This window comes from Heliconius melpomene, chromosome 21 (assembly GCF_056956725.1).
Source record: "Heliconius melpomene rosina isolate 202511_hmr_F chromosome 21, ASM5695672v1, whole genome shotgun sequence".
NCBI lineage: Eukaryota > Metazoa > Arthropoda > Insecta > Lepidoptera > Nymphalidae > Heliconius > Heliconius melpomene.
Genome location: NC_140409.1, coordinates 5,580,591 through 5,599,428, shown reverse-complemented (window position 1 = coordinate 5,599,428; position 18,838 = coordinate 5,580,591). Strand labels below are relative to the sequence as shown.

The 18,838-nt window shown below is 33.9% G+C and overlaps 1 protein-coding gene across 1 annotated transcript; it reads right to left on the bottom strand.

Annotated features, from left to right (window-relative positions):
- Positions 1-3,491: 3,491 nt before the first annotated feature.
- Positions 3,492-17,963, bottom strand: LOC146527001 (solute carrier family 15 member 2-like). The gene is made up of 12 exons (XM_085206536.1): positions 17,889-17,963; positions 17,079-17,268; positions 16,408-16,490; positions 15,142-15,321; positions 14,010-14,246; positions 13,339-13,581; positions 12,841-12,944; positions 12,609-12,755; positions 11,164-11,404; positions 10,850-10,957; positions 9,977-10,120; positions 3,492-3,757 (listed from the first exon to the last, which is right to left on the bottom strand). Exons 1-12 carry the CDS (start codon positions 17,961-17,963, stop codon positions 3,572-3,574), a joined length of 1,938 nt encoding a protein of 645 aa, XP_085062662.1. The 3' UTR covers positions 3,492-3,571.
- Positions 17,964-18,838: the final 875 nt, after the last annotated feature.

Below are 18,838 nucleotides of genomic sequence, written 5' to 3'. Positions count from 1 at the left end.
GTTTAAATATAATGATTAACGAAATTTCCATTTACACTTACAAATAACAACCCACGAAGACTTCATTATAAGTTCAATTAGATATATTATTGACAGTTTTCTAAATCAATGAGGCTTAGTTTTGATGTTTTTATAATCTAAAGCTTAAGCATAATAAAATGTCAAATTATTATTTTTTTTTATAACTGTTTCTATGTATTAATATGTATTATTTTCAATTTTATTAAGGAATACGATAAATTAATGTAATATTGACTAAAACTTCGCCCGACTCGTCTCGCTCCGATGTGCCCACATGTTTGTGATGTCTACAACAACTTAGTCAATAAGTGTTTAAAATTGTAATTAAACGAAATCAAGCAATCTATTTATTTATTCTAATTCCTACTTAGGTACGTCAAATATATAAATTGGTAATTATTTAAATTTCTCCGTCATATTATTATTTTATTTCTTAAGGTAGCTATATGGCACGTAAGAAAATACTAAGTATTTTATTGTCATATAGCTATACTAGCGGACGCGCGCAGCTTCACTTGCGTATTTAGGGGGTGAATTCTAATAACCCATGAAACAATAATCCATGAAATATTTTTAAGAGTCTAAATTTCAAATTTTATAAAAATTGGTGGCGATTTAAAGATTTTTCCATACAAACTTTCAACCCCTTATTTGCACCTCTAGCGGGAGAATTCTAGAAAACGATGAAACACGTGTTCAATTAAATACTTTTAAAAATCTAAATTTCAAATTTATAAAAATCGGTGCCGATTTAATTTTTTTCCATACAAACTTTGAACCCCTATTTCACCCCTTTAGGGTTAAAATTTTTCAAAATCCCTTCTTAGTGGATGTCCAGATTACGAAAGTAAACTTTTGTCCAAATTTCACGTTTCTACGCACAGCGGTTACGGCTGTGCGCGCGTCTTACCTCAGTCAGTGAGGACATGTCCTTTTATATATATAGATTATTCTTATGTGTTTTAAGATTGTGGCGCAGCGGCCCAAGGGTGTGATTGTAACGCGATGGTTATGGGTTCGATCCCCACTCGAGGAGTAAAATATTTATCCACGTTTATATTTTCATTCATTCGGTCTGGTGTCGAGGCAAAGCGCGGCGTTGAGTTCTGCCACTCAACACGCAATGCCTCCAGAATTCGACAGAAAGTGGGGAACGGAGTGTCTTAATACTAGGTTCTCTGCCTACCCTGCTCCTGTAAAGCTGATTTTATTTATTTTTTTATATTTAAATTAAAACTTAAAGGAACTTGACGCTTTCACATCGCGTACCTAGTAATTTAAGTACTTGTTTAGACAAAATACGCAAAATGGCAAAATAAATGTCACATAGTAAATTTATATTACACTAGATCGGCTGATATTTGATCAAACCAAAAATGATGAAATGCAAAAGTAACTGGTAGAAAATGACGACCAGAGCTTTTGTGAAGGTTCGAGAACATAGTATAGACAAGCGGCCTGCCCGCGGCTTCTCCCGAGGATTTATGTTGTACTAAAGTATTACAATGTTTAAAAGTCCTCCTGACGAAATTAATGCTTAATTCAACAGTTAGGTTTAGGCGTTACATGTGTCTATTTCTACTATGTGAAATATGAACTTCTTAAAAACTTAAATACTCATATCTTTTGATAGAATGAAGCGATTACAATGAAATAAAAACTAAAACCTTCTCTTAGTTACTTATAATTTTTATGTGTAACAGTTGCTTAAATTTGCTATGTAATTTTTACGTGATACGAGTTCACATAAACAGACAAACCGACAAGCAGACAAACAGACAAAAATTCCAAAAATGCTGGAAATGGATTCTGTTAGTTATCCTTTAACACCCTGGCAATTTTTTTAAAAAATATTTTCAATGTACAGAAACGACTTTTCTACAGATTTATTATAAGTACCTATAGATGATAGATAATTAGCTTCCAGATCGGACGATCCCCCAGAGGAAATGCTTTAAGAGGTGATTAATAAGTGGACGAGTCAATAATAGTTCTTATTACCACACTAGTATCAAGCTTGAAGCTAAATATATATATATATATATATATATATATATATATATATACACTAGCGGCCCGCTCGCGGTTTCACCCGCGTGAACTATGTTATTATTAATTTCTGTCTCCATGGCTACGTCCTAGTGACGTCTATGCAAAATTTGAAAACGTCTCCTAGCATTTGTAGTAACGAAGTTTCATACAAACTTTCGACCCCAAAAACAACCCCTTAGAAGTCGAATATTGCAAATTCCCGTCTTAGCGAGCACCTACGTCCTATAAGTAACTCCTATGCAAAATTAAGATTCCTAGCACATGTAGTTTCTGAGATTTCGTGATGAGTGAGTGACCTTTCGATTTTATATATATAGATTTAAAAATCAACTTCAAGCTGTTGCCCGCACTTAAAAGGATGAGAGGGTTGTGTTAAGACACACCATTGTTCACGCGGCATTTGTGGGTTCGATCCCCACTCGAGGGGAAAAATTATTATTAATTAATATTTTTATTTCTTCACTCTGGCACCAAGGCAAAACCCGACGTTGAGTCTTGCCACTCAACACGCAATGCCTCAAAAAGTCCGGCGGAAAACGTGGAAGGGAGTGTCTTAACACTTGGTTCCCTCTGCCTCCGTCTACCCTGCTGTATGCGGGATACAGCGTGAAGCTGGTTTGATTTATTTTAACAACATATTAGAGATAATACGTAATATTTTAATCATATTCACCTATTAGCAGAATTGTATACTCATTCAGGCCAGCAAGGATTGGCTTAAATTAAAGCTCTGATCTGGCTCTAAATAGCTTTAGTAGTCTCGTTATGCGTTACATTTACTTTACTTATTATATAGAAAGATGGAATATATATATTTATTTCATGTAAACGTACGATCGAAGATATAATAGGTGTATATGTAATTCTGTAGTTAACTTTGGTACTTCTATATTAATTTATTTATTGTATTTATTTTTAATACTTTATTACACCATAATTGATATTAATTAACTCAAACACAAAACGAAAAACAAACACAAATTAACTTAAACAAAAAACAGAAAAAATTAACAAATGAAAAATGGTATGCTTTTTAAATTATGTGATATATTATACACGTGAGGAATGAAGTGTTCTCGTAGTGTGTGTACACTAGGTTGTCTCTGGCTACTCTGCTATATGCCAGACTAATGTCAAAACACTTCGTTCTTCAGTTTTCCGCCCGTAACGCAAATTGAGAATAAAAAGAAATTATTCAAATATGAAATTATCCACAAAAATGGGAGTGGATTCTATTATAGGATCCCAGTCATTTCCCACCGTTCTGGCACAATGTAGAAAGCTATTAACGAAAATACATTTTTAACTTGGACCATTTTCAACAGAATTGTAAAAAAGTTTAAAATTAATTACCTTTTAAATTCTAATTACCACAAAGTATAGAATGCAATTATAAATAACTAGTTGGATTTATTATAATAAGTATGCGACTACAGCTTCCTCTCACTTAATAAAATTATACATAAATTGGGAATATAGAATAATAATATTCTACATATTAATCTCTTGCTAAAGTTACTGCCTTTCTGTCAATAGTGCTAGGTGTGCCGATGTGCACCAGGGTGTTTGTAGGCCAGGCGGCTACCCGAGTCCGCTCCATGCGGCTCAAGTACGACGCGACACTGCTACCCCCTACACTATAAGCTCTCGCGCTGCTAGTGGTGGCCGAATGCACTGATATTACCTGAATGAAAAATAAATATGTCACACTGTATTCTAATGTAGTAGGGTAGACAGATAGAGGTCTAGTGTTAACACACTCCGTTGCCCACTTTCCACTGAGTTCTGGAGCAATTTCGTGCTGACTGGCAGAACTCAACGCCGCGCTTTGTTTTGCCACTAGAGCGAAGAAATGAAAATATTAAATATTTTTTTTGCTCATGAAGTGCAGTGAAGTATCTTCCAAAAAGTTCACATTGACATCTGTAACTAGAAATAATATAATAATACAAGAGAATAAACTTGTATCATCAAATGAGTCTTATATATAAACCTACTTCCACGAGCAACACATTCAAAATGCCAATTAAGAATATAATGACATTTCTTGTAACCTAGAATGATATAAACGCTTTTAATAAATAATATGTATCTATCAAAATCGTTAAAAATAATTATATTATACAGTTACTATAAATAACTATTTGTCTTAAAATAAAATAATACTTAGAAAAATTATATTACCTAGGCCAGACCTCCGTCTGAGGCCAGTTGTGGCGCAAAACCACCAACCAAAATGTAACTGTACGCCCGTCAGATAGTAGGTTCGATTCCCATTCGAGGAAATAAAATCTATACTTATAATAAAATCGTAAGAAGATCGATTACCATGAATTTCAAAAGAAAAGTAAGCAAAACGGGAGTCCACGTCTATCAACAGTAGTGTTGAGAGATTACATCCCTTTCTGAGGCAGAATTGGACTCCCGGTTGACATCGCTCGGTTAGTCCTATATATGTGAAACAAGTTAAAAACTTTAATAGCGCGATGCAGGACTGTGACGTATGCACGCTTTGTAATTGAATATCTCAACTAACGTCAATAGATGTCGCTATAAATTGAATATGAGCAATAATATTCAATTTATTTATTAACTTTACATATTTATAAAAATCAATATAAAATATAGATAAATAATAAATAAATAAATAATTATTATTATATTACATTTTTTAATCTTATTAATGTCTTAAACAAATATAAACAATAATATAATTTTATTTGTGTTTTAATTATTATTCTTCAATTTAATTACACTTACAATTAATCGTTATTTATTTACTATGTACTAGTTATATAATATGAATTTATTTAAGTAAATAATTACAATTATTTCTTATTTTTATTTAGAAAAGAAAAAGTGCACCGTCGTGGCGCAGGGGCACAAGCGTGTGACCGTAATCGAGAAGGTCGTGAGTTCGATCCCTACTTGGGACGTAACTACTTCAATATAATAATTGCCTAGATTGGAGGTCGAACATGCCCTCGACCTAGGGTATGGACCCTGCACATGACAACATCCCTGCGTTGTTCTTATATACATATATTGAATAGAAATACAATACAAATTTATTTTCTTTATATTTTTACTACAATTACACCCATAAATATAATTTAATTTTATGACAATACTATGAATATATAAATAACTAGTGTGCCCGTGCGGGGCTACGCCCGCTTGAAATAGGAATATTAATAAAGAAATTTAAAACAAAAGATTCAGTCAATTCAGTAAAACAGTTGTATAAAATAATTGTTACGGCAATTAGCAAATTTTTCGAACTAAATACTTTAAATTGTTATAACATAACATTTTTATTTATGAACCGACTGGATAGTCAGTATTGAAAATTAAAAAATAATCTCATAAATATATTTAATTAGCGGACGCGCGCAGCTTCGCTTACTTATTTGCACCCTTAAGAGTCTATGTTTCAAATTTTATAAAAATCGATGGCGATTTAAAGATTTTTCCATACAAACTTTCAATCCCTTATTTGCACCCTTAGTAGGTGTATTCTTAAAAACCACGCAAGAAGAGTCTAAATTTCAAATTTTATAAAAATCGGTGGCGATTTAAAAAAAATCCATTCATATTTTCAACCCCTATTTCACCCCTTTAGGGTTAAAATTTTACAAAATCCCCTCTTAGTGGATGTCCAGATTACGAAAGTAAACATCTGTCCAAATTTCACGTTTCTACCATCAGCGATTACGGCTGTGCGTGCGTCTTACCTCAATCAGCAAGGTCCTTTTATATATATATATATATATATATATATATATACAGGGTGTCCCAGGAGCCAACGATAAAACGAAACCAGGTGATAGACCAAGTCGTGACAGTTATGAGAAAAATATAAAAAAAAATCTTTGTCATGTATTTTTCATATTATATTGATTTTAAAAAATATCGCAAAAACCGACACCCTGTGATGGTTTTTCACGTCCCTGGACTACAAATATTACTCTTTCGTCATTTTTTTTTCTGTAATGTAATCATGAGTAACCCTTCTGTGAATTACAGTTTAAGATTTAAACATACCTGCATCAGTTTTCAATAAAATGTGGTGTTTTTGCCAAACATTAAATTCAAAATATTTACTACACCCAACTTTAACCGACAGTACTATAAAAAAAATGTACTACACTGTTTTTGCAAGTAACTTTAAAAGTTGGCGCATTTAATCTGGATTCCGAAATGGTACGACACTTGCTGGATTACTTCTTTGTTGAAGAGAGAAAAATCGAAATACACGATAATCGGGATGACGTTCAGCTTTTTGGTATCTTTTCCGATACATTCTAGCTGCAGCATTTGCGTTACATAACCATTCTCCATGAATGAAATGCATATTGGCAATGTGTCAAAGACCGAGTATATCGCCTGCGAGACCCCGGACTCGAGCACTGTCCTTATAAGTCCAGGGTCATCCCCTAAATTGGAAAAGTTCAGGTACCTTGGATCCATCATGCACGAGTCTGGAGGCATCTATCACGATCTCTATAAGACGGATAAGAGTTTGGACGGTATCCCGCGATCACAGACCACACCAGTGACCTCTCACTTAGCCCAGGCAACGCTTATCCGACTTAGGGGCTGGCCCAGGACTTATAAGAACAGTGCTCGAATCCGGGCTCTCGCAGGCCATATACTCGGTTTTGACACGTTGCCAATATGCATTTCATTCATGGAGAATGGTTATGTAACGCAAATGCTGCAGCTAGAATGTATCGGAAAAGATACCAAAAAGCTGAACGTCATCCCGATTATCGTGTATTTCGATTTTTCTCTCTTCAACAAAGAAGTAATCCAGCAAGTGTCGTACCATTTCGGAATCCAGATTAAATGCGCCAACTTTTAAAGTTACTTGCAAAAACAGTGTAGTACATTTTTTTTATAGTACAGTCGGTTAAAGTTGGGTGTAGTAAATATTTTGAATTTAATGTTTGGCAAAAATACCACATTTTATTGAAAACTGATGCAGATATGTTTAAATCTTAAACTGTAATTCACAGAAGGGTTACTCATGATTACATTACAGAAAAAAAAATGAAGAAAGAGTAATATTTGTAGTCCAGGGACGTGAAAAACCATCACAGGGTGTCGGTTTTTGCGATATTTTTTAAAATCAATATAATATGAAAAATACATGACAAAGATTTTTTTTTATATTTTTCTCATAACTGTTACGACTTGGTCTATCACCTGGTTTCGTTTTATCGTTGACTCCTGGGACACCCTGTATATAGACTAGCGGACGCGCGCAGCTTCGCTTGCGTAATTAGGGGTGAATTATAATAAACCACGAAACATGTGTTCAATGAAATATTTTTAAGAGTCTAAATTTCAAATTTTATAAAAATCGGTGGCGATTTAATGATTTTTCCATACATACTTTCAACCCCTTATTTGCACCCTTAGGGGGTGAATTCTAGAAAACCATGAAACACATGTTCAATTAAATATTTTTAAGAATCTAAATTTAAAATTTTATAATAATCGGTGGCGTTTTAAAGATTTTTCCGTACAAACTTTCAATCTCTTATTTGCACCCTTAGGGGGAGAATTCTAGAAAACGATGAAACACGTGTTCAATTAAATACTTTTTAAAATCTAAATTTCAAGTTTTATAAAAATCGGTGCCGATTTAATTTTTTTTCCATACAAACTTTCAACCCCTATCTCATCCCTTTAGGGTTAAAATTTTTCAAAATCCCTTCTTAGTGGATGTCCAGATTACGAAAGTAAACATCTGACCAAATTTCAGGTTTCTACCATCAGCGGTTAAAGCTGTGCGTGCGTCTTACCTCAGTCAGTGAGGACAAGTCCTTTTATATATATAGATTAATATTCGTATGGTTCTAGCGAGTGAAGCCGCGCCCGGGTGTTTAATATTTCCAATTTTTTCACTCTGGTGTCGAGAGTTCACCCACTCAAAATGCAATACATCCAGTATTCGGCGAAAAATGGGGAACGGAGTGTCTGTACACTAGGTATCTTCTGTGCGCGGAAAACAGTGTGTCGCTATAAAACAATATATAACTAAAAAATTAATCTATATATATAAAATCGAAAGGTCAATCACTCATCACGAAATTTTGCATATGAGTTGTTTATAGGACGTAGGTGCTCGCTAAGACGGGAATTTGCAATATTCGACTTCGAAGGGGTTATTTTTGGGGTTGAAAGTTTGTATGAAACTTCGTTACTACAAATGCTAGGAGTCTCAAATTTTGCATGGAAGTCACTTATAGGACGTAGGTACCTACTCATGGACACAGAATTTAATAATAATGTAGTTCACGCAGGCGAAGCCGCGGGCGGGCCGCTAGTATCTATATATAGGTAAATAATAAACGCCTAAATGTTCAACTGTGAAGAGCTCGTGTCAAACAGTGGATATTGCGGTTCAATAGATACTCACAGTCCTTATCTCCTGACATTAATGACACTGTACTGGAATAGTTAAATGAACGTGTTTTTACTTCAAGGTTTATTAATAACTTCTAAAGTCATATCTGTTGGCCATTGTAATATATCTCCAAATATATAAAGCAAAGCTTAAAAAAACACATTTACGAATATACTAGCGGCCCGTCCGCGGCTTCGACCGCATATTAATCTACTATCTTTATTGTATTGCTATCGTTTTAATGACAATATATATATATCGATAAGTTAAGTTACAGCCAATAATACAAATATTTACAGCAATTTAGGAGGATCTTGTCAAAATAATCAAAACTGCAATTAAGTGTGTTAAGCCGTTTCTGAGATTAGCGTGAACAAACACACATACCAACAGAAGAGCACAAAAATTTCAAAATCAATGTTCATATTAAATGCCACCGTTAACATTTTTCTCTTTTATATCTTCAATGTACAGACAATTCGTGACAATTTTATTATAAGTACAAATGTAATTAACCAGTCTATATACTAATAAAATCATTTGGTAATGACTGTCTTTATTCTAACCACCTAAGCCTGTGAGCTTATTGATGGTATAGATCTGAAAGCACGTACAAGCCAGGAAACAACGTAAATAGGACAGATTGCGCTTTTGTAACGGATAGCAGCCATCTTGAATCTAGGTCTCTTTGTACTTACACTCTACGTCGTATAACAGGTACTTATAGCAATTTGCATACTAAAATGTCAATATGTTCATATATTACTGTATAATGTTTAAAATATTGTGTAGGTATGTATTAAAAATGACGTTAATTTTCTAAAAAACGCATCTGTCTCCTTCTATACTATAATAAAACAATAAAAAAACGACCGGGTTGATTTGAATGGGCGTGGTACAGACACATTTTACTGTTGAGTATAGTATTGAAAACATAATTATCTCTAGTGTATGTATGCATATTATTATATCGTAACTTGAAACCAAGAGAATATTCATTCAAGTTGTTATCCTACGTCCAGCGGAAGCTACTTATTTTAAAAAGAAAAAATAAAACCTCCTTGTCGACTTTTTTTTATACTTATATAAAACGAAAAGTATTTTCATTTAACTCTCACTTTTTCTTGTTCTATTATAAATGAAATTAAACGTGATATAAAATTTAACTTGGCATTAGTAGGTAATTAGATATGTATTTAGTTACATGTTAATAAATTATTAATTACTACACCTGCTTCGTACACTTTCTCATTTTTGAATATTATTGAATATATATGTTAATAGGTATAAGCTAAATTTACCTTAAAAATAAAAACGCGGTTTCATCATTTTAAACGGGCAATGTTTTTCTAATAATATAATGGAGTTAAACTCCTAGTAGTAAATGTACATATACCTGAATTTCTTTGCTATTTGTTAAAAGTTTGTCCTTTGCCGCAAACTTTATTTAAAACTTGAAGCTTTTAGATAATTATAAATTTTTCTAACCCTAGAATGTGAGTGCAATAAAGGATGGCTTTCAGTAGAGGATCCGTCTCCGTCCATTGTTCTGGAACAATAGCCCTGAGCCATTCGAAGGAATAGCAACATGGCGGCCGTCAGCACACCAGCGTAAACAAAGAATTCTGTCGCCTATAAAAAACGTTACACATTACAACTTAAATTAAGAAATTTAAATTATAATTTATTAAATTCGTCTCGGCCGATTTGTATGTAAAACAATATAAGAATAATAAAGAAACCAAGTACAGTAGGTCCACCAAATTAATTACAGTCAAATTTTGTGGATTCTCTGAAATGCAATAAACATGTTTCGTATAGTATATATCGAGTATAAATTAAGTTTATACAATAATTACAGTAATAATGCATAAATGCTCTTAAATGAGATCTGGGAACGTGCAGCAGGAATATCGTGTTACATAATTATTTTGTGGTTTAAATATGCCGATTATATATTATGCAGACAGATGTGAGCCTACAGTAAGTACCACTTTCGAGCTTACACCACGCCTGTGCGCTCATCTCTCTCTCTCTCTCTCTCTCTCTCTCTGCATTATTAGTCCCATCTAATGGTGGGGTCACGCCTGTACTGTATTTTTACCATATATTATTCGTATTCTATCGTACATTTGTACTTTATCATTATGAATACATTTTAATGACATACGAGTACATGGGCTTCAAATTGAAATTGCTCGCTCAAATTGCTATAAGTGTATTTTATGCTCTGGAATTAATTCCATAGTAACCTACGAACCTACGAGTCTGATTATTTTAATTCAATATATAATTAAAAATAAATATTTTTCTTTAATAATCTAATGTATAAAGTATATTTAGTATAGAAATTACAAATACCCTAGACTCAAATATCTTTGTTTGAGCAACGAGGATTACTATTAAATTTCCGATAGCCACCGACATATACCATGCAGCTATTGTTATTGTCTTCATGCTCTTGGGGGCCTGAAATATTACTATTATGAAATATTTATTAAATTTAATATATAATATGACTTGATTCCATTTAGAAATTTATTCTTATTCTCATTACCTACTATAAATATATGACACTTTTTTTATTATCTTATCGTTGGTAATTGAGAAAAAAATATAACATTTTGGGGCATCTATTACAATATTAAATAACTAAATTTTAAACCGATCCCAACCTGAGTAAAAGAGAACTCCAGCCCCGAAACGGCGAACAAGATCTCAGCCATGGAGACCAGCACGTACTGGGGCACGATCCACAACAGCTGCAGCTCGTTGGGCGGGTTGGGCGCGTGCAGGGCGGCCGCGTCCAGCCGGCCGAGGCGCTCGCGCACGCACAGTACATAAACTCCCCCCGCGCGGAGGTAACCTTCCCCACTTCCCAGTTCCTCCCCCGCGCTTTTTGCGTACCAAATAAACCTAATTATATAGTCAAAATATATAGTATTGAAAAAAAACAGCTTCACGCTGTATCCCGCACACAGCAGGGTAGGCAGAGGGAACCTAGTGTTAAGACACTCCGTTTCCCACCTACTGCCGAATTCTGGAAGCTTTGAGTGTTGAGCACCAGGCCCAGACACCAGAGCGAAGAAATGGAAATATAAACGTAAATAAATATTTCACTTCCTCGAATGGGGATCGAATCCACAACTGTCGCGTTACAGTCACACCCTTGTGCCGCTGCACTACGACGGCCTCAAATGCTAGAAATGTTACGTATTTAAAATCGGAACGTAAAAGGACTCGAACTCACGTCTCTCTTGAAAACCGTCAAAGCTTTACGACCACTAGGCCATACACTTTTGATGTAACTTGATACGAACGAATGATTTAGTGATTAGAGGGTAAACGAGAAGCTCGGGTTCGATCTCCTCTACGTTCGATTTATAATATACCTACTTAATTTTTTTATAGCTTTTTTAACCTTAGTGAAGAATGCCATTTCAAAAATGTTAAAACAATATTGAATAATTTTGTTTTTAGATCACAATCCATTAATGATTCATAGGAAGGCAATTACTTCACCGTTATTGGATGGGAAATAGAAATGTCGTCTGTGAGGCTATTATTTCTTAGGAGTCATGTAGTACAGTGAACGGAAAATATAGATTAAAGGGTTATGGGTATATCTATATTTCTTTTAGCATCTATTTCTTTATATTTCTCCTGCATATAGGAGGGTAAGCAGAGAGAAACTAAGGTTATAACACTTTGCTCTTTATTTTGAGTGGCGGAATTCAACGCCGCACTTTACCTTGTTATCAGAATGTGAATATGAAAATATTATATAATTCTTTCTCCATGTTGGCAACCGTGTTTTATTATATTATATAAATTTTAACACTAGGGCTACCCGCTGACTTTACTCACTGTAATATTAAAAAAATCAAAGGATTCACTCGAGGAAGTGAAATATTTATTTACGTTTATATTTCCATTTCTTCGCACTGGTGTCGGGTCGTGGCGTTGAGTTCTGCCACTCAACACGCAATGTCTTCAAAAATCGGTAAAAAGTGGGAAACGGAGTATCTTAACACTAGGTTCCCTCTGCTTACCCTGCTGTGTGCGGAATACAGTGTGAAGCTGATAAAAAAACAACTGCAAAATGACTTCAAAACCTTACTTTCCTGGCTGAAGACACATGAACGCCGACTCCCCGATATGATCAACTGGCTCGTTCGAAACATAGTATATATCGCTAAGAAGTTTCTTAGTTTCTACAGTTATGGTTATATTTTTGTTAGGACCTGCTTCCCCTATATATACAACTCTAAAATTTATTAATAATTAACACAGATATTATGTTATTAGGTATTATATTGACTCATGATACTAAAATATAATTTTTATCATACTTTAATTTCGGCTTTCCGGTAAGCGATTTCGCGAACGGACTTGGATCCATGAAATAGAAGGATATCTCATCGTTTGAATTTTGTCCAATAATAACTGGCATAAACTACAATATTGAAATTACATAAAATATGTATTATCTAATGAGACCAGTCGTGGCGGCCTCTATAATTATATAATGAGACCAGTCGTGGCGCAGGGCCACAAAGGGTGGCTTGTAAACGCGACTGGCAGTGGGTTCGATCTAGACTCGAGGAAATGAAATATTGGTATATGGTATCGAAGCAAAGCGCGGCGTTGAGTTTCGCCACTCAGCACGCAATGCCACCAGAATTCGGCGGAAAGTGGGGAATGGAGTGTCTTAACACTAGGTTAATTCTGCCTAACCCGCTGTGTACGGGACACAACGTGAAGCTTATTTAATTATTTTTTTTATAAAATTAGTCAAAATAAGTGTTTAATAGTCTATTTTATCAACTAAACAATTATATTTAACCAACCATCCCAGCGACCGTTTGCAAATTCGTATTGGCCGAGTTGATTTTCATGATCCTACCGGCGCAGTTGCGAGGAGAGGCCGCTACGAGGTTATAGGGGTGATATATCAAAGGAGTGACGAGCGCCGTGCCGCGCGGCTCTGTCCGCAGGGCCTCTCCGCCCACCGTCACGTCCACTGGGCACGCTAGCGTGTTCAATATCACGAGGCCAGTGTAACCGGGCCCCGGCGATTGGAGGGTAGATCGCTGAATTTGTTATCATATTTAAATAATTAGTTACAGTATTTAGTTATCTACGTTTCAAATGTGAAATATCATAAAAATAATTTTAAGTATATAAGTCCTCTTAAAAAAAGCCTTAGGAGCAGATTAGGAAAAGAAACCACGTTATTATAGGTATAGATAAACAACCTTTTTCCTGAACTAGTATCTAGTCAATGATGTAATAAATTTTTAATATACACCAACTATTATATATATTTATAATTTATTATTTAATCAAGACAGCTTCGGTTATTTTAAAATCATATCAATCGTATAAAATTAAACGACACTCGTTTACAAATATATATTTATATGTACAACATAATATATCTAATAGGTACCTACAATTCTACGACATATACTTTGCAGAAAGTCATATGATCTCACCTCATAGCTCCCACATAACTTACCTCAATACCAATCTGAAGTATGCCAGCACACACAAACGCCATAGCTGCTAAAATACCACCCGCAAACATCTTATTCAAAGACGACAGCTCTGGTAACAACGGACAGGCGCCGCCAGGACACGCGGGAATCATCAAGAGTACCATGGCGGGATTCAACACTTGGAGTTGGTCTGGCATTAAAGTTATCCCAAGCACCTCACTACGTAGCCTGGATGCTTGGAACGTCCAGCGCGAACCCTAACACATCGATGTAAACGTAAATTAAGTTGATATGGAAAATGTTATTTATTCGGACATTTACTTAAATATATTTGAATGAATAATGTTTAAACGGCGGATTGATGCATAATATGTATTTATATAATAGAGAATTTCTCTCTTCTCTCTTTTTGAGAAGATCTCTAAATAATAGAGAATTTAGAACTGAATGAGTTAATAGTTATTGTATATGTTGTATGTTATACTCCCAGTCCCCTCTTTAAAATAAGATATATGTACCTAATTTTTTTATATTATAAAAAGGTAATATTTATTTATTCTTCATTTTCACGATATATCCCGGATATAACAGAGATAAGACTCTCCGTTCCCCATGTACCGCCCAATTTTCGAGACATTCCATATAAAGTTGCAAAACTCAACGCCGCAAAAATGAGAATAATTATATAAGCTATGGGATGACGGCCTACAAAGATAAAAAATAATAATTCAAATTCATATTTTATAAAGACTGCGGCATACTATTAATGGAAATATATTTAAATGTTTTACTAATTAATAATTTTATTTTACTATTTGTTACTTATAATAATTTAGTATCATAATTACAGTTAAATATTTGCTCAATTTTGTCAAATTAACATCTTTACCAAGCTCAGACTGTAAACGCTATGGTTGTGGGTTCAATCTCCTCTAGGGGTCTATCTGATTATATAAAAATTATTGTTAATTTCCCACTTCGGTAAGGCAATCTGCGGCGCTGAACTCCGCAGTGTCTCGACTTTAAGTGAAACACTGATGTACGGCAAAAAAGGGTACAGGAATACCTAGTGAGTATAAAATATAAGTAATAATAATTATTAAAATATCATAATTTTCCAGAAAAAAAATAAACAATATGTATAAGTAAAACCTGCTGGTCAAACAAGGACCAAAAAATTGGCACTGGAAGATACAGGTATAAAATAGAAAAGACAATTTTCATATCAGAAACAAGTTTCTCTCCATATTTTTCAATAGAATAATCTAGCCAATGGCAGCGAGGTGGGCCATCCACTTTCTTATCGTAGCAAATACGTTTCTTAAATCCATACTGAAAATTAAAATAATTATTTTATTAATTTTATTTTATGTATAAACATTTCAGGAAATTTATATAAAAGCTGTCGTTGGGTTCTACTGGGAACAAAAATTGACTGAAAATATAATGACCACTAGGAGGAATGAATTATTTTCATTTTCATACTCTGAGCGCAAAATCTCTCAAATTTCAGCTGAAAATGGAGAGCTGAGTATCCTAACACTAGGTTCTTCCTGCCTACCGCTGCTACATTGCGTGAAACTGCAAGAAAAATCATTTTTTTCTTAAAAAAACATAGATTTGATTGGTTCTGTTTTTGTACGCCAGTTCTATTCCAACACGGATGATGGATGTTCCGGGACAACCTTTGGTATTATACCCAGGGGTCATCAATAACACCTTACGTACAATTTATAATAACCCAAGGAAATAGCATGAAAGACCTAACCAATATGTTAGAATTTAAATTACAATCTATGAATATTTATGCAACAATTCAATACATTCGGGTTTTTATAACAAGTAGATATACATATAATAGTACATACTATTCTTTTATTTATATGTGTTCTTCTTAACAACTCCCCGTTCAATTTAACATTTTAATTAGTGCTTTTATTAAAAAAATATATGTTTTGTGGGTTCAATTCCTACTCGGAGAATGAATTAGTATTTATTAATATTTACATTTCTTCATTTCTCAATATGCAATGACTCCAGAATTCGGCGGAAAGTGGAGAATGGAGAGTTCTAACACTATGTTTCCTCTGCATACCCTGCTGTGTGCGGGATACAGCGGAAGCTGATTTATTTATTTATTGTTAAACTGGTGTTGAATATACTTTTATTCAGTGTTAATCGTGAAGAGCTTTATTATCCTCCATCAAACTAAATTAAAATGTAATAAATATAAAATTTATAAGTAAATATTTTGTTTAACTTTTTAATCAAGTTAATTCTACAATGTCTCGGTTAAACTATTATATTATAACTAAATAATCATAATATCTTTCCTTATCTAATTTAATTTACGTTATGTACGTACACCAGCTAAGAAATATTACACCAATAAATACTTCAAATAAAGAAAGGACTCACCCAGGCACACGAAACAAATTTTAATGTAATAGTGTCACGTGGCTTCTTTATTTTATACCAGGGCTTTCCCATAATGAATATAACTAAAAAATATTCATATTATTTGATACAATCTATAATGCTCTACAATATTAATCTTTTCAAAATTTCTATATTATTAATTTCAATATTTTTTTTATTATAGCTTCACAGTGTATTCCGCACATAACAGAGTAAGCAGAGAGAACCTGGTAACCCAGTGTAAAGACTCTCTGTTGCTATTAAGATCTGAAATAGATCACCACTTTTCGCCGAATTCTGGATCGTTGCGTGTTGAGTTTCGGAACTCAACGCCGCGCTTTGCCTCAACGCCAGAGCGAAGGAAATAAGTTGTGGTGCATGGGCACAAAGTGTGACTATAAAACCCGACTGGTTGTGGGTTCGATCCCTACTCGAGGAAATGAAATATTAATTTAAATTTATATTTTCATTTTTTTCTCTCTGGTGTCGAGACAAAGAACGGCGTTGAATTCAACCACTCAGCGCGCAATATCTTCAGAATACGGCGAAAAGCGGAGAACGGGATGTCTTAACACTAGGTTCCTTCTGCCTATCCTGCTGTTCCGGGATAGAGCGTAAAGCTGATTAAATTTATTTCTTTCTAATAACAAATATCTTCAGTCTTCACTAACCAATAGAGATAAGCACCAGAAGGGCGGGGAACCCAAAGCCTAATGCGTAACAGGTCTCGTCACCGAAGCACATGACACTCCTCCGTAGCGTCGGCGTCACAATCATCCCCATAAACCCACCCAAATTGACGGTGCAATAGAATGTAGAAAAAAATTTTTGTAACAAGTGATTTTCTTCTGGAAGACGAAACTGTAAACGGTAAAATTTATTACTATAGTAAAAGTAATTATAATAATATACTAAAATATATAAGGTTTAACAAGTATATAAAATAATCGCAAAATAATTTTAAATAGTAGAAACCATGCTTTTTGGAAACAAAACGCAACGAAACATCAAATATATGCAACGAAAACGTAATCGACTGATTGTTTAACTAATTTACTGGTGTTTGGCCGACTGCTTGACTAATTGGTCGACTGAGTGGTAGATTGGTACAGATTGAATTAAATAATGTTAATATTTATTAATATATAATAATGTTAATATTTATTTCATTTTTTAATTTATTAGGAAAATATAAGGAAAAATTGGCTTTAATTTTAAAGCATTTATTTCTTTGAAGACACAAAGGTGTACTGAGAAAGCATCAAATCCATTCATACAGCTGTAAGCATCAACCAGTGTTTTTTAATACATTTTTTCCAGATTCTTCATTCTGATTGGGCTATAGCAAACAGCTAACGTATATGAAAATCGGAATTAGACTAGATCTCTAACTAGCTCCTTCGTACCGCAATATATGAGAAATTAGCATTTTATTACTTTCAAAAGCATTTTATTACTTTCAAAAAGTTTTCCTATTGTACCTGGTCTCCTCCGAAGGCCGCCACACAAGGCTTTATGCCACCAGTTCCCGTAGCTATCAATGCAAGTCCCAGCATTGACGTAGATCTGGATAGTCGTTAAAATATACTTTAAGGTGCTTAAAAATTTTAAATATTAAATAGGCCGGTATTTATAATTCAAACAAGCAGATGCAACGCTTCGCATGTAGAAAACTATAAAATTGAGATCACAGTCATTACCTATGGTTTATCTATAGATATATTTAACTTTTCAATTTAAAGACAAACTAGTTTACGAAGTTTTACATGTTTTGCCTTTGGCAGGTACTTAGGAACTCTCTACCGCGCAGAGCTTTTACTATTCATATGCAGGAGTTCGAGTTACAAAGGTAAACCAACCCCATACCCCATTTTATACGTCAAACAATTATATTTCTTAATGCATAGCATGATATTATTATATTTGTATGGATATTTGTAAATACAAGAAAACGACGAAAGTTTGTCACGAGAGGGTACCGTATTTGGTAAAATAATTTTGTATTTGGTACTATCAAATTTAAATTAGGATTAGTCCTAAAGATGAAAATGTTATATTTATGAAAATTAAATTAACTTACATAGGTGGTAGATTTAATGTAGGTATCGCGGAGCAACATAGTAAGACAGCACCAATTAGATAGATGGCAGAAAAGTATAGAATAACCCTGCAATTATTGGAATGAAATTTAGCAACGATAACAGTAGGGCCTGTATATATACGATATTGAGATATCGTTTTTAATTATAGATTAAAATTTATGAATGAAAAAAAAACTATTAAAAAATATTAATCAACTTATATTAATTTATTTATTTTCAGCTTCGCGTCGTCTTCCCCATATAGAAGAGTAACCAGAAGGCAGAGAGTAGGCTGCTGTACTTTCTACCAAATTCTGGAAGCATTACGTGTTGAGTGGCGAAACTGAACA